This window comes from Silene latifolia, chromosome 4 (assembly GCF_048544455.1).
Source record: "Silene latifolia isolate original U9 population chromosome 4, ASM4854445v1, whole genome shotgun sequence".
Taxonomy (NCBI): Eukaryota; Viridiplantae; Streptophyta; class Magnoliopsida; order Caryophyllales; family Caryophyllaceae; genus Silene; species Silene latifolia.
The window spans coordinates 73,419,434-73,440,040 of NC_133529.1; the positions used below are offsets into that span (position 1 = coordinate 73,419,434).

General features: G+C 40.5%; 1 protein-coding gene across 1 annotated transcript; it reads right to left on the bottom strand.

Annotated features, from left to right (window-relative positions):
- Positions 1 to 1,034: 1,034 nt before the first annotated feature.
- On the bottom strand, positions 1,035 to 7,746 carry LOC141653578 (large ribosomal subunit protein eL37x). Its single transcript, XM_074461399.1, has 4 exons — positions 7,532 to 7,746; positions 7,264 to 7,399; positions 1,494 to 1,595; positions 1,035 to 1,381 (listed from the first exon to the last, which is right to left on the bottom strand). The coding sequence occupies exons 1-4, from the start codon at positions 7,532 to 7,534 to the stop codon at positions 1,338 to 1,340; spliced, it is 285 nt and encodes a 94-aa protein (XP_074317500.1). The 5' UTR covers positions 7,535 to 7,746; the 3' UTR covers positions 1,035 to 1,337.
- Positions 7,747 to 20,607: the final 12,861 nt, after the last annotated feature.

Consider the following 20,607-nt stretch of genomic DNA (forward strand, 5'->3'; position numbering starts at 1 on the left):
CCTGACTAAAATCAAATACAAAAATTAGTGTTTTTATTAAAACACGAGTTTGTTATCGCGAGATCCCACTAAAATTTAACAATTGTCTTTGAAAGCTTACTCTTAAAAAAGTATAGTAATTTTCAAATGATAAGTTTACTAGTTTTTGGAAAAAAACACAAGTTTGACAATGTTCTACTACAAACATCAAAAGTTCATTTTTGCCTTGGTCTTTGTGCGGCATTGTTAGCGGTTACACACCCTTCGTGTAATAAATACTTGAAAAGTACTATCTTTATACGACAATCCCGTTAGCATATCCATTCTCGAATAATCTTCATACGACAAGCGTAAATACCGACAATCTTCCACTTATACGTAAGGCATAAGTATTCATTTGCGCTACCTAATTGGTTTAGAGTGTACAAATTGTAAATGAAATGAGTAGAGAACGTCGGAGGATTGAGGGTTTTGAGAAGCTTTTTATGGGTTCTTTTAATAGCGGGCCTAGCGGGCCACCCATGGGCAATTTTGTTTAGTCCAAGTCCGTCCATTTATTCAAGCGGGCCTAGTTTTCTTGCCCGTTACCCGTTTAATTTTTTATTTTTTGTCCAAGCCCGCTATTTTAGCGGGCAAACGGACCGACCCGCACTTGATCAGCTCTACAAGATAGGCATGCATTAGTGTATATATATAAAAGGAATTTGATGATTTTTTATTTTATTTTTAATTATAATCGGGTGGATGGATCAGGTGACGGATGAAATTTCTCCACCCGAACCCGACCCGATTCATCACCCAACTCACCCGCTTTTCACCCGTTTAGTTCGGGTTTTCATCCATTAAAATTCTTCGGGTGGATCAGTTTAGAGCGGATTGAGTGAAATTGTCATCCCTAGTTCAATGTAGGTTTAGGTTTATTTTGTACTTCAGTTGTTTCTAAATTAAAAATGATTTATCAGCGCATCAACAAGGATGACGAGTTAGGGCTGGCTGATTGAGTACGTTTAGGTCCGGATCGATAACATCTTGAGTGTTGAGTCTACTGGTCCAAGTGAAATAATTTGATGCTGTATCAAACTTTGATACTTGACTGAAAATTTGTAGTAAGTGATCTACTGGTCCATCATTTGATAACTAAACACTGACAACATTTAGAACTAAACCAAAACAACCCGACTATAACAGATGATCAAGCTCAAGAAACTCCCTAAAAAGACACGACAATGGTAAACCTGATCTTTGTGATAATTTTAAGCTAAACATCTCATTACTAATACAAATTGACTAATCCACAAATCAAGTAGAAACTCTGGTAAAAGCAATTACTGGTTCGATAAAACTCAAGGAACTAAACTTTAAGAGGCAGCTGCAACTTGCTTCCTTGGGGCTGCTTGTGTACCTGATTAACACCCAAATGACACGGTACAAGGTAAAGAACAGAAAGTTCGAGGACAAACACAAAAAAAAAAAAAGACGATAATGATTAAGAAATGATCGATATCAGACAATACCTTCTCTGAAACCAGTCTTGAACCTTCTTGGCACGTTACGAAGATACCTCATACGTCCAGTTCCGGTTGTCTTCCTCCTGATTGCCTTCACACTCCAGTTATCTGCAATCAGACACATACGTCAGGATTTAAAGGGCATCGACAAAACAAAGGATAGGAATCAGCCTAGAACAAACTTCCTTGAAGTGTATCCTAAGGGCAAAGATGTAGAACATTCACAAATTAAAAGTCAAGAAATTGCATTTGAAGTACGAGTCGTGAATTGTGGTAGTGAACTATGGCACAGTGAGGCAGACAAAAGGACAATTTATCTAGTTCCGCCGTAACTGTGTCAAGATAAATTGGCTTTGTCTGTTAATTGTCTGCCTGCCATAAGGAATTTAAGAATCAAACGTCGGCCATAATAGCTAACAATGTTCAACTATCAGCTAAAAGTCGTTGCACACAATTAAACACTACAACCGCCACATATATTCTAGATCCCACAAAGTTCATATAGCCCATACTTAGAATTGTAGGAGATTGAAATTAACACGGATAGGCAATACTTTTCCAATTTCAACCACCCTGCTGATAATAGATACTTTGCCAACTTTTATCCACAATACAAAAAAGCGGCAAAATAAGTTGCATAACTAACGTCGACGTTAGTTTTCATTCTACAACAATGACGGGAAGGAAATTCAATAGTCAATACTTCACCACCGACAAGGCGACTACCTATATAGAAAAATATCAACAATAATTTGACGTTATATACAATATGCTTTACTTCTCACAAATAAAGGATTTCAAAGATGCACACTTACCCCCATGTTAAGACACAAAACAAGAAGGTAAGCGAGAGGAGGGGGATGGAGAGGAGAGGAGGGAAGAGTGAAGGTTGTGAGGGAGGTTGTCAAATAAATCATTTCTATGTGGGAGGGATTTTAATTATTCTTGTCGGAGGAAAATCCATAAACTTAAACTTTCAGAAGTACTCCCTCCTAACCATTCCATGGACCATGATTCCAAACTACCCATTTTCCATTTTGGGTAAACCCATTCCACTTTTACAACAACATCAGAGCCTTAATCCCAAAATGATTTGGGGTCGGCTGACATGAATCATCCTTTCGAACTGTCCATGGGTGAACGCACGCCTCAAAATGCGAATAAAAAGGGAAGATGAAAAACAAAAAGGGAGAACGAAAATGTAATGGAAAGTCAAGGTGAACTTAGAGGTTTTAAAATCGAATTCCGTCTTTCTTTTATAAAAACTTAAAATTTAAATCAAGAGAAAAGATTAAAGCGATTTTTAAAAACCGAAATAGAGTTAAGGATCCGGAATGAACCAGGTCAAAACTATAAGAAAGTGGTTGTTGAAAAAGTGTGTAATACAGGAGAGAAAAATAAATAAATTAATTTCTTTAAATTAAATGAATAAAAAAAACACTAAATCTGTCAAAAACATCAAATACTAAAAATCCACATGTATCATTTCCCTCCATTGTGCCCTCTCCGTCACCATACTCTCCTCAAGCCCCAGAACTCTCATATCGTGCTCTATCACTCTCAACCATGTCTGTCTCGGTCTTCCTCTGCCTCTAAGGACCTTTTTTCGTTCTCCAAGTCTCCGGCCTCCTAAGCGGTGGCCCATAGGTCTCCTTCTCACATGGCCAAACCATCTTAATCGGTTTTCCATCATCTTGTCCTCTATTGGCGCCACTTTTACCTTTTCCCTAATCACCTCATTCCTTAACCGATCTTTCCTTGTATGTCCGCACATCCACCTCAACATGCGCATCTCCGCCACACTCATCTTTTGAATGTGACAATGTTTCACGCCCAACACTCGGGAGCCGTAAAGTAGGCGAGCCTAATTGCCGTGCGATAAAATTTTCCCTTTAATCTTTGGGGCATATCTTTATCGCATAGAAACCCTGAAACACTCTTCCATTTCAACCATCCCGCTTTAATTATGTGAGCCACATCTCCGTCTAACTCCCCATCTTTTTGAATAATAGATCCTAGATATCTGAAGAAATCGAACCCTCAACAACATTCCCATCGAAAATAATACTCCCCGCCCTCGTCGATCTCAACCCCGCCACCTTAGTGAATCGACACCTCAAATACTCGGTCTTACTCGCTCGGCTGAACCCACGAGTCTCTAAGGTCCGCCTCCACACTTCCAACTTTCTCTCCACCCCCCTCTTTTGTCTCATCAATCAACACAATATCATCAGCAAACATCATACACCAAGGGATGTCGTCCGGAATATCCCTTGTCAACTCATCCATAACTATAGCAAAGAGAAAAGGACTAAGTGCGGAACCTTGATGCACCCGATGGTAATAGGAAATTCTTAGTTCTCCCAACATTAGTGCGAACACTTGCACTAGCCCCTCATACATGTCCTTTATGAGGTCAATATATTTTCGCGACACACCCTTTCTCGCCAAAGCCCACCAAAGTACTTCTCTTGGTACCCTATCATATGCCTTTTCCAAGTCAATAAAAACCATATGCAAATCCTTCTTCTTGTCCTGATGGTATTCCATGTTGTCTCATGATAAAAATCGCATCCATAGTCGATCTCCAGGGCATAAATCCAAATTGGTTTTCCGAGATGTCTACATATCTCCTAAGCCTTTGCTCGATTACCCGCTCCCATAACTTCATTGTATGACTCATAAGTTTAATTCCCCGATAATTGGAACACTCTTGGACATCACCTTTGTTCTTGTACAAAGGGACTAGAGTGCTTTTCCTCCAAGCCGATGGCATCTTGTTGCTCCTCCAAATCTTGTTGAAGAGCATGGTTACCCATTCAATCCCTTTCTCCCTGAAGCACCTCCAAACTTCTATGGGTATACCATCCAGGTCCCCTCGCTTTCTTTGACCCCATCTTCCTTAACGCCTTTCTAACTTCACTCTTTTGTATTCTACGCACAAATTCCCGATTAACCATGCTTGGTGTTACCTCTACATCCCCAAAACCTTGTTCCTGATGTCCATTGAATAAATTATCAAAGTAAGAACACCATCTAGCCTTTATCTCGTTATCCTGAACCAGAACCTTGTCGTCCATATCTTTCACACTTTTAAGTAAACAAAAAATTATCTTATTTAATACTTCACTGTTATATCTTTGTTTTTCTTACCCCGCCACATTACAAATACATACAATATTCTATTGTTTTCCTTGATAATTGTGTAAAAAAGTAAGGGATGAGTAGTTTCGAATGTGTAGGAGGGAGCAGGGTTGCCGAATTCGCTCCAAACCCTAGCGAATCGCGAATCGATACGATCGTATCAATTCGTGATTCGTTAGCGTATCAGTTCGCCCTAATACGGTAAGAATTCGCTCAGATAGAGCGAATTGGAATACTGTGCGAAAACAAGGAAAACTGAGAAAAAAAGCTAAGTAATGAAAGATACTTACATTTTGATATGGTGGAAAATGGAAATGATTCAAAGGAAAATTGAGATGAAGGACGAGGATGGAGGATCAAGGAAGAAGATGAAGCTGTTTGGTCACCATTGATGAATGACGAGCATGGAGGATCAAGGAAGAAGATGAAGGCTCAAGGCTGTTTGAACTGATGAAGAAGTTTATGGGTATTGGGAAGGAGATAAATGAAGGAAGGAGATGAACTGATGAAGAAGTTTATGGGTATTGGGAAGGAGATGAACTGATGAAGAAGTTTATGGGAATTGGTAATTCGGGTAGAAAAGTCTTTATTGGGAACTGTAAAGATTTTTTTTGTTTTATTGATATTTTATTAGTGTGATTGGAATTTGGAACATTGACTCTTAATATTTTACACAATTACTTATTGGAAAAAGATTTTTGACTTTTGCTAAAAAGATTGGAAGTTTCAAATTTCTTTTATCATTAATTTAAGTATTTTGTTAAAAATATTTTTTATTTTATTTGTTTTGTACATTAAGCGAATCGATACGTATTAGCGAATTATATTATTTTTAATACGCTTAACGTATCGGATACGCTCAATAGAGCGAATCGCGAATTCGTAATACGAATTCGTATCGAGCGTATTACATATTCGGCAACCCTGGGAGGGAGTATGTTTTTTTACTGCTTATAATCAACACTCGGACACTAAGATATAGCACTCGGACACTAAGATATACTCTCTCTCTCTCTCTCTCTCTCTCTCTCTCTCTCGCATCCAGTTGAGGTGGCTAGGGTCTTCATGGCATGGTGGGGACTAAGGTTGAAATGGGGCCATGGTAAACTCAGGGAACCGAGGGCCGAGATAAACAAGTTATGGTTGCGGTCAACTTGGAGTGGTTGGGCTGAAAATTGGAAGGTTGGTCGAGATGTGTGTGAGATGGGCAGTCAGTCGAGACATTAGTTTATAGAGACACAAGGCACATGGAAGCTCTTAGTGCGAGGACCAATATTTTTGGTACCAAATTTGTAATTTCCAAATATAATTTGGGCAACAATACCCTTTGTAGGAGTTTTCAAGCTGGCTAACATGTACAACAATAGAAGGTAGGGGTAATGTGAAAACGAAATGGGAATAACCATCAAAGAAAAAAACAAAGAAAGTATGTACAAGTAACCTTCGTTAGGTGAGCCTTGTCTAAAAGGCACACCTAAAATGCCAGGTAGGTTTTGGATAGTGCCTCATCCAAGGCATGCCTAAGTCACACTCGAGGCGCCCTTTTTTAAACTAAGGTGGAGATGGGGTAGCCAGTGGAAATCCCTTCAGCGGTTGCCGAGTTATGTGGAATGGGTCAAATAATACTTGGGTTTGGTTGGGTATGGAGGTGGAGATGGTGAGTGTAAATTAGTTGTAACTGCATACCTTAATTTAAAAAAATGTAAACTATTGACAGAAAGAGCCCACAAAATGATAATGTTAACAGAATGTGGACAAACAGAGTACAAAACACATTCCACAATATACAAACACTTCAATCTCCATCACAAAAGTAGAAAAACCCCAATCTCTATTTTAATCACAGAAGTAAACAGAGAGAAAATTTGTACCAAACAGAACATAAACCCTACCACCAACCTGAGTAATTCTCCACAGTTTACATAATGTAGAATATTTTAAAAGGAAAAGAAAAAAACATGCTTCAACCACCTTCATCCTAGTTAGACAACAATTAAACTGAAAACCATGCTTAGACAAGAAACACTATAAACAATGGTATCCTATCTACAAGATAGCAAAACTTAATAACCAATGTCGTCCATTTCAGCCAACATTTCACTAGAATAACGCCAGTGGCCCAGTCCCTAATGACCAAAACTTGCAACCCTGTTAATGTAAGCAAACATAATCCAGACAGTCATGGAGAAACAGCCTCTCAGTGTTTCCGTATCTCGACCACATATAGGATCGAATGTGGCACTACCGGAAAATTGTTGTCAATAAGCTAATCAAACTACATTTCAACAAAATGTGACACCATCACACCAACTTCTCTCCTAACAATCAAATAAACTAATCCCTCCATCCCAATCATTTGATTACCCTTTAATTCTTTTTGAGAGACATTTTAATCAAAGTAAACAAATGACTAGAATGGAATAAAAAGTAGACATTACGCCGAATTGTAAATCAACAAGATCATGAAAAAGTACCAACATCACTCAGAAATCAAACTGATCAAATTTCTCCCCCGTTTTACTTAAACCAAATCAACTAAAAAGTATACTCCGTACTATATCAAGCAAATATAACAATAATGATCAAACATCAGATCAATAACTAATTGATAGACAGAAAATAGATTACTAACATTTTCTGGTACGAGCAGCAGGAAAAGCACAAGCAGAACAGCGGCTTTTCTGAAGGTGGAAACTCCGACGACCGCATCTTACACACAATGTGTGCGTCTTGTTTCTCCTCTTTCCGAAACTCCCTGTTCCTTTACCCTATTATTTACATATATCATCATCAGCCAATCAATCAATCAAAACATAATAGTATAATGCGAAACTAATCGAAGAAATCGATCCGCCATTGAAGTAGAAAGCGAGAGGAAGAAAGGTAGTAAGATAACGTACCATTTTGCGACGTCAATGGCGGAAACCCTAGATACTCTTGATTTTTTACTTATTGATTGGGTTTTAATGCGTCGATCTGATAAACTAGGGTTTTGAGAGATGCTTCGTGGAATTTTGGGCCTTTTTTTTTTGTTATCTTTTTTGGTGCAAGTGCAACTAGTTCAATTCCAACAGTTTTCATGAAGCCCAAATGTGCGAATTGTTTCATTAGTAACTACTTCCTCCATTCCATTGAATAGTTTGCATTTGCTTTTAGCACAAAAAATAAGAAAAGGCAAAAAGGTGGGGTATTAATTGTTTGTTTACTAATTTAACCTTCAAAACCCCACCAAAAGTTGTTTATGCAAAAAGCAACAATTTTTACAAAGTCCACTGTATCAATTATCGTCAACTCAATTTTTTCCCTCCAATTTTTGTCTTTTTTTTTTGTTTTTTTTTTATTAGGTAATAAAACCCCTCCAATTTTTTGTCAAGTCACTTTTTTTCCCTCCAACACATTTCTTTTCCCTCCATTGTTTCACAAGCAATGACTGAAATTTAAGATTTTCATTTGGAAATTTCATTTCCCTCCCACTTTTCACAAGCAATCTAAAAAAAATTTGAGACATCATTTTATTTCCCTCCAACTCTTGCTGAAAATTTCAATTTTTACAATGACTTATAAATAGCCTCACTATCAATACCAAAATTACAAACATTCTTAGAGAGTAAAAAAAATGTTAGACAATTTAAAACAACTCTAATACACCATCTAAAACAAACAAAATACTATGATCTTGTACTAAAAGAATGAGCAATATTCCAATGCATGTTACGTGGACGGACAACAGTAGTGGTCAACAACAGTGGCCACCACCAGGCGGCAGCAGCCAAGAAACACCAAACCACCACCAGCAGGCGGCAGCAGCATCTACTATGGACGGACAACAACAACAACAGTGGGTCGCAGCAGTGGGCAGCAGTGGGCAGCTCCAAGCAACAAGCAACAACCAAGAAGCACCAAGCAGTCAACAATATTCTTTTTTAAAAGAATGGATGGAAAGACGTCTTACCGTTCCACTGGTTGCTGAGGTTGATGATGATATCCCTTCACCAACCATTGAGCCAAAGAAAAAACGGCTCACCAACATTGAAATCAAACAAATTTGTCAAAGAATGTCACTAAGCTATGAAGGTGGAAAACTGAAGCATGGTCTAATAAATCATTTGAGCAATGATTATGGAGTATCAAGAAACACAATTGGCAAAATGTGGAAAAAAGTCCACACACAAATCAAAGACGAACAAGTGATTAACCTTAAAAGACGGTACAAAGGCAGGATACGAACAAGAATAATCGACTTGGAAGAGGTAAGAAAAATACCCTTAGAAAATAGAATGACCATTAAAGACCTCGCTGAGGCTATGGGCTTACCAATTACGACTGTTTGGAGATTAGTCTAAAAAGGGAAAATAAGGGCTCATACAAGTCCAATTAGACCATCTTTAACCCATGAAAACATGATGACTAGACTACATTGGGTCTTAGGCAAAATTTCAGCAAGTACTTTAAATGGGAATCTAGTTTATGAAGCCATGTTTAATGTTGTTCATATTGACGAAAAATGGTTTTATATGACACGATTAACACAAAGGTATTACGTTTTGAATGGTGAAAGGGTGCCACATAGAACATGTCAATCAAAGAGGTTTATTACTAAAATTATGTTTATGGCCGCGGTTGCTAGACCTAGATTTGACGAGGATGGTATATGTATATTTGATGGAAAAATAGGAATCTTCCCTTTTACAGTAACCGCACCAGCAAGAAAGGCCTCTAAAAATAGGGTGAGGGGTACTTTAGAAGTGAAACCCATATAAAGCATAACAAAAGTAGTGACAAAACAATGCTTATTAGAGAAACTATTACCCGCAATTAAGGCGAAATGGCCCGAAGGAGCTAACAAAAGGATTTTTATTCAGCAAGATAATGCCACACCCCACATTAAAGGGACAGATCCCGACTTTATTCATGCTGCCAAAAGTGACGGGTTTGACATTGATCTAATACAACAACCCCCAAAAAGCCCAGACTTAACATCTTAAACTTAGGCTTTTTTCATTCAATCCAAACCATGCAACATAAGAAATCATCAAGGTCAATCTGTCAACTTGTGGATTCAGTTGTGAATGCATATGAAACAATCAGTTATGACAAACTAAGAAATGTTTGGGGTTCTTTACAACCTTGCATGAATGAAATCCTGAAAGTGAAAGGAAGCAACTCCTATCCATTGCCACATTTAGGTAAAAAAAGATTAGTAAGACAAAGGAGATGGACAAATAAGTTAAAGGTAAACATTGAAAGCATGGAAATTGCATTGAATGTAATCAATGATCAGTCAACAACAAACTAGCATTTGGAAAGAAGTTCACAGGGGCAACATTTGAAGAAATTTCAGCCATGAAGACAGTTGGTAACTTTTTGTATGTTAGGCAGTTCGTAACTTTTGTATGTTAGGCAGTTGGTAACTTTTTGTAAAGGCCTTTTGTATTGAACTTCAATGAAACAATTCTCAGGAATGTTACGTGCCATTCATCATTGAATTGCGCAATTTGGAAACTAAAATGTAAAGCATCCATCTTATTTAAACTAGGGGTGACATTTTAAGTTAGGATTAAAACCCTTAGTAAAGCCTCCATCTAATTTTAAGTCATCTGTATGAATGCACTCATTGATGAAGGGCAACATAAAACCAGCAGGGTAAAACCAGAAATTCAATACAGCAGCCACCAACAGAAAGCAAGATAAGATAAATTCTAGCATAACAACAACATCACCGACGAGTTCAAGATAAGATAAATTTTAGCATTACAGCAGCGACCAACAGAGAGAAATAAGAAAACGACATGAAAAGAACAGAAAAAATCAAATATTCTTACTACGCTTACAAAGGCTCGATGAAACCTCATCGTCACCTGACAAGCTTGCCGGAGCATACGGATCAAAACCCGAATCCGTATCTGCAGAACCATTATACTCAACCTCCTCACCATTCTCATCTAACCTGAAATAATAATCTTTTTCTTCATTATACTCAACATATTTCCAACCTCGATATCCAATTTTATTGGTACATATATGGTTCAACGGGTTTTCATGCCCCTTAAACTTCGGGATGTCAGTCATGTTGAAGTTAGTTGGCATTTGAGCGCTAACTGCCTCATACTTGCGATTGTTGTCCATGTAGATGTCATCTCCCTTGAGGTACATTAGTTGCTTCTCCAAATATTGGAGTCGCTTTTCAGCTTCAATAGGTCATGGTAGAAGGTTGACTTCTGGTTGTCCAACAAAGGGTGGAATATTATCGTGTATGACCATGTCGGGAATGGCATCCTTTGCAAGAGGAAGTCTAGCTTCTACAGCGACAATCCGGCCTTCGATGGCATTAAGGCGAGCATAAGCTTGGTCTTGGCTTATCTGAAGACGAATGAGTGTAGGTAGGATTTGATCATTACCATTTACGGATGGATGAGGTTGACCATTAACGCTTCCGTGACTAGTTCCCACCATTTTGGAACTGAGGATAAGAGATCGATGATGAATCAAAACACGATTGACCATTTTCGCACACTTACTCAAAAGAGACTCGACTCGTGAAGTGGGCGTGTGCCACTGTGTCAAGTGAGGTTTGAAAATGACAAATTTTAAAATGTTTTCCCTAGACAACTGTAGTGTAGTTGAAGGAGTGCTGACTCGAAGTGAGGTTTGAAATGGGTTTGAGGCCCAAATTTTGAGTCGACATTTGGACAGAGTTTCGGCTTATATTGCGCTGTTTTAGGCCATTTCGAAAATATGTAAATTTTGAAAAGGATTTCATTTTACAAAATTTCATCATCGTTTTGTTTACAAAATGGTGATCACGTATATGATACAAACATACATATGGGCATTATAACGGTATGTTGTTTGCATTTAAAGGGTTTTGGCTTAAAAGGTGGGTTGCCATACCAAGCAATCAAACCCTGGTCTGTGGAGAGGTCCGTGCCAAACAAGAGTAAGGTCGGTTCCTAGTCCATTTCCTCGAGTAGTGATAGCTCATGATACAAACATGAGTATGTACTACTGTATGGTTGACGTCAATTGCTATCCATCTTTAGGCCCATATAAGAATTTGGACCGTCCAGACGGGACGATTGGTCGAATGGGTTGGGTTACGCCTAGGAAGGCCGAATAAAACGACCTAAGAAGGTTGAGTAATGAAAACTGACAACTGTCTCGTATAAACTATTCCCTAACCTTATTCAAGTTTTACCCTGGGTAACACGTAAGTGTATCATCCCCAGCGGAGTCGCCAAACTGTAGACATGGGCCACCCGCGCCGCGCGCACCCGTGCTTTGGTTTCGAGGCGGCGACACTTCTCCCACGGAACCTTGGTTTGCCAAAAGCACGTCATGGGCCGTTACCGATTGGTGAGGCATTGAAACCGATGAAAGGTTGAATCAGCCTGCATGTGTGGAATCGCCACCAATTTATTGTAGAAAAATTGGAAACCGTTCGAGTACCTCGTGTCATGTCAAGACACAAAGTAATGACATAGACCCCAAGAACTCATTACCCTTAGCATTCTATGTCTAGAATGATTCTCGAAGATGCCAATGGACACGGATGTCTAGACATAACTGAGTAAGGGTCGAGGGTACGTATTAGGAAGCTCTTTAATTGAACATCTAATCCCGCCTGCCTCGATAGCGACCTCTACTATTGATTAGGAAAATCGTTCATATATGATATGTCGTCGATGTAAATGCATGCAATGCACCATCCAATGTTTTAGTCCTAGCATGTGAATTAAACTAAGTCGGTTAACACGTAATTTAGCACTCAATGTGGGTCGAAGTTGGAAGTTAGATTCAATTACATGTGAAAAATCAAGTAAATAAATCATACATAATAAATACGATAAATAAATTACAATAATTATAATGATTACAAAGCTTATTTGATCTACGACAAAAGCACGCTCAAAACGGGATTTCAAAGAAGGAAAAAAAATTAATATTAGAAAATAAGAGTATGAAAAATATGTCAGATTAGAAGCGGTAATACGATTAATAGTCAATTTAATACGTAATTAGGAGCTACGTCAGAGCGAGAAAGAGTTCAGGGACAAAAGCCAACCCAAAACAGGCGCAACATCTGCTACGTCCTCTGGAAGAGGCGCATCTCTTCCTGCGTCTATTCTTGAGCTGTCTGTGAAGTCAGAACTGCGGATTGTTAATGTTCATTGGTGAATTTAAGGTCAATTATTGATATTAGACTCAAGTGGAAGTGATTTAATTAGTTACATGTATCTGGAAACGTCATAAAACGAATTAAAGATGGGAATTTACAGCGATTTACATGATTATACGTCAAACTCGCGTCAGAACACAAAAGGAACTTTGAGCATGAAAACGAAATAGAATCTGATAAATAAAATCAAATAAAGAAAATTATATACAAAATATGAATTCCAGACTTGATATGAACGAATCGAACCTCTAAAATCCGGGTTTGAATAAGATGACGAAAACCCGCAAATATTAATTATAAGGCATTCAAGTCGAATTAATCGTTATAATTTAAAAAGGATTAATAAAGACATGATTTATGTACTGATACGAACAAAAAGAAACGGAAGAAACAAGATAAATAAGAAAGTTGCAGAAGGTCGAGGAAGAAGAAGAAGAGCAGGAGCAGGAGCAGCGACAGCCTCAGGAAGAAGCGCAACAGATGCTGCGACCCTTTGAAGAGGCGCAACTACTACTGCGTTTCTTCTCGACGTCAGACCTCCGCTATTTTGTAAATACGGTTTTAAAAGATGATTTTTAAATCGGTTTTGAACGTGCTTTTGATATAGACCTTACATTAATGATACAAAATAAAAGTACAATAAATAAAATGGGATTTTACACCCTTAGACTTACATGTTTGATGAAACGATATTGATTAAAGTTATCTTTTAGTGATTGCTCGACTCGTATATGCGTGGAAAGTGCCCTTGTTAAAGGATTTAAAAGATTGATTAGATTGATTAAGGTGGAGTTGGTCAAATTGGTCGGTCAATGCAACGTGACTGGGGCTAAGAATGATCTGAGCTTATATGGTCGATTGATCAAGCACGTAGGTGTCGAAAGCCAAAACGTGGTCTAGAATGCAAAGAGAGAAGAGAAGGGCGGACACTCGCGTGCCAAATATGGAGACCAAATGTCTCTATTTATACTAAACACACGAAGGAGTTTAGGAATGACATGGATACGGAAACAAATCACAGAAATATTCTCGAAAGCATGGAAAGAGGGTTGGGGAAGAGGCACAGCAGCCACTGTGACCCTTGGAAGAGGCGCATCACCCGCTGCGTCATTTCCCCAGAGGTTTCCTCCTCAGCAAGAAAGATTTCCGCGTTTTTTACGGAATTTCGGTAGATATACACTTCCTTATTCCATGAAAGACAATATACGGAAGATATTTCCTTAAAGATATTAAGTTTAATTTGGAATAAATATCCATAGAATTCAAGAACATTTCGCAACATTCCGACTCGGCATTTATACGGTTTTTTAGAAAATAAAGCGGTTTTTGACCTGGACTCCAAATGAACTCTAATTACTATCAAAACGACCGTATCGGCGCGTAGATGATGACCACGAGGTTAACTCGAGTGTTTGAGCTATCACTTGTCGATGAAATTATGAACTGTCATAAAATCGTTCCGCGTATCAAACATGCGGCCCAATCATCACTGGGTGGTTGGCGGGAGGTGCAGAAATGAGGTATCTACAAGCGGTGTTATCCACCAGGATGTCAACATGTGGTAGAGGGAAATCGTCTTTTGGACTTGCTCTGTTCAGGTCCGTGAAGTCGAAGGAAACCCGAATTCTCCCGTCTTTCTTGGGTACAGGAACTATGTTGGCCACCAAGTCAGAGTATTTAGAAAATTTGATGAATCCGGCTTTGAATTTTTTGTCTACCTCTTCCTTGATTTTCAAGGCCCATTCAGGGCATATACGACGCAACTTTTTTTTCACGGGTTTAGCTCCGGGTTTGATGGGTATCCTGTGCTCTGCAATCTCTCTGTCGATCCCAGGCATGTCTTTATAGGACCAAGCGAATATGTCCTTGTATTCGTGTAGAAGGTCGATGAACTGCTGTCTTTCCGAGGGGTCAAGAGTGGTCCATATCCTAAGTTCTTGAGGTGTGTTGTCGGTCCGTACATTGACAGGTTCGGTCTCCTCAATGATGGGTGTCCTATCCTCTCGTTTGTCAAGTTCTTTGGCTAGGTGAGGTAGGTAGTCACTCAAGTCAAATTCCTCATATTCGTTCAGAATTGCATTGTAGTTAATTTGAGATGAGTCGTAAGCAAACTCAGCGTTCATTTAGTCGACTTGAGCGAAAAGCTCGGATAGGATAGACATCTCGTGGGTAGTCAGAGGTGACGCAGTAGAGGAGGTGGCCCCTGGAATAGGCTCTAGGTTACTACCTTCCGCGGGAGTGGGGATGACCCTAGTTGATTCAGCCTCTTAGGAAGCCACAACTTTTTTATAAAATAGTGGAAATGGGACTTTGACTGGGATATCGGGAGCGCTAGGAGTTAAGACAGACTCTTACTCAGACTCCTTTTCATCTTCACTTCCCTCTTTGAACATATGGCCTTCTCCAGTTGTGATCTTGAGAATGCGGCCTTGACGATTGGTCCACTTGGCGGTTTTCCTCCAGCCTTGTGTAGCTTCCTCTGGGTCAGCATCAGAGATTAAAGCGGTGGGATAGAACTGGTTATCCTTCAGAGCAATGTTGATGATGTCCTCATAAGCCGAGGTGCTTGATGTTATCTTCTCCAAAGAGGAGACTCATGGCTTGCCCGTCTAGGCATGGGGTCGATTCATATTTGGTTGACGGAGCCTTGGTGTTGTCGGGGATGAAGTAGCAGTCTTGAAAGACATCTATGCCCGAGTGTTTGACCTTTGCTACGGGGTCGTAGATTGGCTCAGGAAAGCCATTGCAGAGCTCGGACTCTCCCTCGGGGCTAAAGTATCCATTGAGAGTCAAATGCTAGGGTCAGAGGATGACTCCGTGCTTCTTGCGCTTCCGTACTAGGAGATTTATTTCTTGGATGTATTCATCGGCCGCCTCACAGCCTAGCCCGAAGGGGATGTTAGGAACCTTGCCCTGCTTATTGGGAGGCAAGGTGCTCTTCAGTGGATTTAGAGGTAGGCCCGGGAAATAACCCTGGCACATCAAAATGTGGTTGACTTTGAGGTTCGAAAATGGGTCACAATCAAAGGATGTTGATTCATCGGTTAGGGCATTCACAGCTTGGAATCCCACATTTCACTGTCGTCCTCTTCAATGACTTGAGAGGCTATTCCCTTGTTCATGATAGTCTTGATCGGGGATGCAGGGATTGTGATTATTTTCCCGTTGAAAGGGACCCTGATTTTATGATGAAGGGTTGAGGTGACGGCCTAGGCGGCGTGAATCCAGGGGCGTCCCAGAAGCATGTTGAAATAGGCATCGATATCGACCACTTGAAAACTAGCTTGTCTCTCTAGGGTCCAGTTGCAATGGTCAAGGTGATGAGCCCCGCGACCTTACGGCGCGTTCCGTCATAGGCACGTACTCCTTGATTAGTCGAGACCGAGTAAGCTTCCTTGATACCCAGTTTATGAGCCGTCTTGAGGGGAATCACGTTGATCGCAGATCCGTCATCCACTAGAACCATAGGTACATTCTTCTTGAGGCACTATACAGTGATGTATAGGGTCAGGTTATGGTTGGCTCCGAATGGAGGGATATCTTCGTCAGAGAAGATGACCAGGTTGTTTAGGTCAGGGACATCCCTGGTCATGTGTGCTACCACTTCTTCAGGAGAGGAGGTAGAGGGAACTATCAACTTTCCCAAGGCTTATAGCAAAGCCTGCCGATGTTCGAAGGATCTAGTAATCAGTTGCCAAATTAAAATTTCGGCCTTCGCCTTTTGTAGTTGTTTAAGGATCGAGTTTTCGAGAACCTTGGGTTGAGTGTCCACGTCCGGGATAACTTGGTCATTTGTTGTTGGATTGGTTGTTGTATTGTTCGAATTCTGGTAGGGGCACCCGGATCGGGTAAGGCGATCGATCTCTTTCGCGGTTTCGCCCGTTTGCCTTTTATCGTAACAATGTAGACATCTTCTATGTCGTCTCTCCAAATACCGTTGAATTCGGGATCGCGAGGGTACCTTGGAGGGGTGTTCCTCGGCAGATATTTTTTGTAGGGGATGTTCTTGTGGGAGTAGTTTTTGTGGGGTTGATTACCGTGGGGTTGATTATTGTAAGGTTGATTATTGTGGGGTATATGCCAGAATGGTCGCGGGAGCAATCCTTTCTGGAAATGGGAGTTTTGGGTGCTTGGAGGACCCTCCCTTAGGCATGGTGTTGGTGGGTTGAAAATCAGCCGGTGGTAGGCGTCCTCAAGTCGGGTGATCCTTTCTAAGAGACTAGTTATGGCTTCTTCAACCTGCTGGAACATGTTGAGCATGGTTGCGGCGCTGAATACGAATATCCCGTCCGGGGTGTCATTTTCCAAGGCATTCACCTCGTCATCAATAGGTAGAATGAGGTGTGAAAAATCCAGGGATGGCTCGTCATCAGAGATGGCATGGATTCCCAAGGAGTTTGTCTTGTTATTTAGTTTTGTTGGCGGAGGTAAAGGTAATTACCCTTTCTCAATCATATCCTGAATGGCGTGCTTAAATTTGAAGCAGGCTTCCGTGTCATGACCTTTACCCTGGTGGTATTGGTAGTAGGCATTGGGATTCCAGAAATGGGATTTCTTGGCCTCGGATGGATTCGGAGTGGGCCCAATCGGCTGTAGTTTCCCTTGGTCCATGAGTCTTTTTAGGGCACTGGCATAGGTTGTTCCCAAGTTTGTGAATACCCTTTGAGGACGCTCAGTTTTCTTTGTTGTTGGTTCGAGGAGGTTGACCTCATCAATTTTGTTTATCTGACCATAAGGATGATATCTGGTTGATGTAGATCCCTGATAGCCTCTACCGGTGGTTTTGGCTAGAACGCCCTTGCGGAGGTCGTCTTCAATGCGGGTTATGAGGATTTGCAGGTCCTGGAACGTTTTCATGTTTTGATATTTCAGCAGGTTGGCATAAACTGGACGAAGGTTGTTGACAAATTACTCCACCAGGGTTGATTCACTCGGCTTACTGACCAATTGGGTGCTTACCCTCCTCCAACGGGTTAGGAATTCTGTGAACCCTTCCTTATCATTCTTAGTCAAGACCTAAAGAGTGCGGGTGTTGGCTTGGATTTTGATGTTGTAGGCGTAATGTTTGGCAAATTCAATGGCGACTTCGTCCCAAGTTGTAATGCTCTTGGGGTCATTGGAATAGTACCATTGGCGGGGAATTGGCTCCAGGGATGATGGAAAGATCCGGATGAAAATTTCTTATTTGACCCCTTTGATGGACATGTAGTCCTTAAAGGCCCAAATTAGATTGAGTGGGTCCTCCACTCCCTTAAACTTGGGTACATCAGTCAAGATAAATTTGTCGGGCAACTGATCCCCAGCGGGTTCGAATCTTCAATTGTTCTCAAGGTGGATGTTGTTACCACGGGCTAGGAGCCGTTTCTCCAAGAGCTTAAGCCTTTTCTCAGTTTTGGTCAAAGGCGGAGTCTTGTGTTCTCCGGTTTCCTTGTTTTACAAGGTGTCGATACGGGTCCCGACACGGTTCAGGATGACATTAAGAGCTGTGAGCAGGCTGGCTAATTGAGCAGTCGTAAGATCTCGGTTGTCATCGTTATTGTTGGATGAAGCTGAAGACGGGGCCATGGCTCTAAGGCAGAAAATGGCTCATGTTAGATCCCAATCTGACACGGTTTAACGACTAAATGCACACAACACAAAAGACGGAAAGACACTTCAGACTCAACAAGATGACGACAACCGTGTGTGGTGCCTCGGTGCCGACTCAATTTATGGTGCGACGGTATTGACCGAACTTTGACCCGCGTTTAACGTAATGGCATGACGCCGTCGAACCAGTCTCAAGGTGAGACGACTCATAAGTAAAGACCCATAAGTACGCTTGCTTTGAATCGATAGACACGAGGCGAAATTGGAATGGTGGACTAAAATTTTCGAAAATAGAAATTTTTAAAAAGATTCATTTGTCGTTTTATGGACGGCTTCCTAAGAGTAGAGATCTTCAAAAGGTCGACCAGTTGAAAAGGTGTCTTAAGTTTGTTTTCAAAAGACGGTTTGAGTTTGAGTTGCGGTGGTGTGGACATGGGCCAGGTCTCGGTCTGCGGATTTAGGCCGCCTACCGGTCCGCGGTCACGGGCCACCTGCACGCCAGGCCAAGCTGTGGACATGCAGAGGTCTCTTGAAAGCCACGCTCGGCAGCGTAAAATGCTTTCGACCGGATCGCTTTAGATCGGTCGATATCATCTCGGCAAGGGCCGCGAAACGATGTAGAGATGTTCGGAGTCGCCACCAAGCATTTGTCGGATGCTTGAAACCCGTTCGAAATCCACTTTATACCTAGGTCAATCAAGGCAAAAAGCGGTGCTTGACATAGGTACTAAAGATAATGACTCGTCCCCCTTTTAGCATTTTATGCCTAAAATGACTCTCGTGCGCCCTGGATAAGGCCATCCACTATCCAAAGGTTCTGAGTAAGGGGTGAGGGTACGTATTGGGAAGCTCTTTAATTGGACACCCAATCCCGCCCGCGTTAACGGCCTCTACTGATCGATCGTGGTTGTTTAAGTGCAAAAGTTGATAGAACGGTTAAAATGCATGAATACGCATCCAAGAGTTTAACCTAACATGTGAGCTTTCTAAGTCGGTTTGTTTATCCAAATATCAAGTATAAGATGTCAAAGTTGGATTTAGATTGATTTGTATGTGAAAACGAAAATTAAACATCCATTTACCAACTTCGGATTATGATGCTTAACACGATCCATTTATTTGAAAAAGGATGTTAAATGACAAAGTGTAAAAACGTAAGTTTGTCAATCTGATCCGTCATGTATTCGGATTAACCGTAATCGGGATCGTCCTAGACAAGTGATAAAAATGAGGCAGAACGGCGCTAGGCAGCCTCATTGGGGCGCGAGCCTATTGGCGATGGAAGGGGCTCTGCCCTGGTTTTGAAATGTGAAGACAGGCGGTCCCTTGGGGCGCGAGCCATGAGCCGACCAAAGGGGGCGTCTCCTGGTTTTTGAAAAGGTTGTTTAAAACCGTATTTATGATGAAAGATTTGCAAATATGATTTGCATGACTCGGAATAATTACTATTATGTTAGTAATATTCGTTGTCGGATTTGCATGTTTGAAAAGCATAGTTTACAAATAAAAATGTAAAATGTTTGATTTGAACTAATCATGTTAAGTTCATTTCTTTGTAATAAGTCAAGTTAATCATCGCACTCGGATTAAACCGACATGGTATAAAGAACCAAGGATGGTTACGAATTATGAATAATATATTTGCAAATGTAAACAAATGAGAAAAATGGTAAATAAAAGAAAGGGGTGTTAAAATGCCCATTAAAATGTAATTAACCAACAATATCATCGGGTCACGGAATAAACCGTCATGGTATAAAGAACCAAGGATGATTTTTTATTTATGGTTAAAAAGTTTGTCATAAAAACGATTTGAAACATGTGAAACGGTAAAAACCGATTACAATAAGAAATGAAATAAAGAGGAAAGACGAGAACAATCACGGATGAGTCTGACCTGGACACCTACATGAGGCGCGAGCCACTTTGCATATCAAAGGGCTTCTGTCTCGGTCCAAAACTTGGTTTTGGCTCGTCTAACCTATATTTGAATCGTGTTATGCATTGTTCATGCTTATAGACTCATAAAAATAGTAAAGACATGAATTAAAGTGAGATATTTACACCCTCAAACTTACGTGTATGATGTTTGCGACATAGACGACTTTAGAGACAAGTTTTCTCGTAGCGACTACTCACGATCAAGAAGTTTAAAAAGAGTGCCTTAAAAAAGGATTTTGTTTTGAAAATGAGTTGAAAATATGTTAATTA

Excerpts from the sequence above, each read along its gene's own strand:
- LOC141653578 (XM_074461399.1), bottom strand. Across the intron at positions 1,596-7,263 it reads TGCTGCTCGTACCAGAAAAT|ATAACTGGAGTGTGAAGGCA; the intron begins GTTAGTAATCTA and ends GTCTGATTGCAG. Across the intron at positions 1,382-1,493 it reads CAAGACTGGTTTCAGAGAAG|GTACACAAGCAGCCCCAAGG; the intron begins GTATTGTCTGAT and ends GGTGTTAATCAG.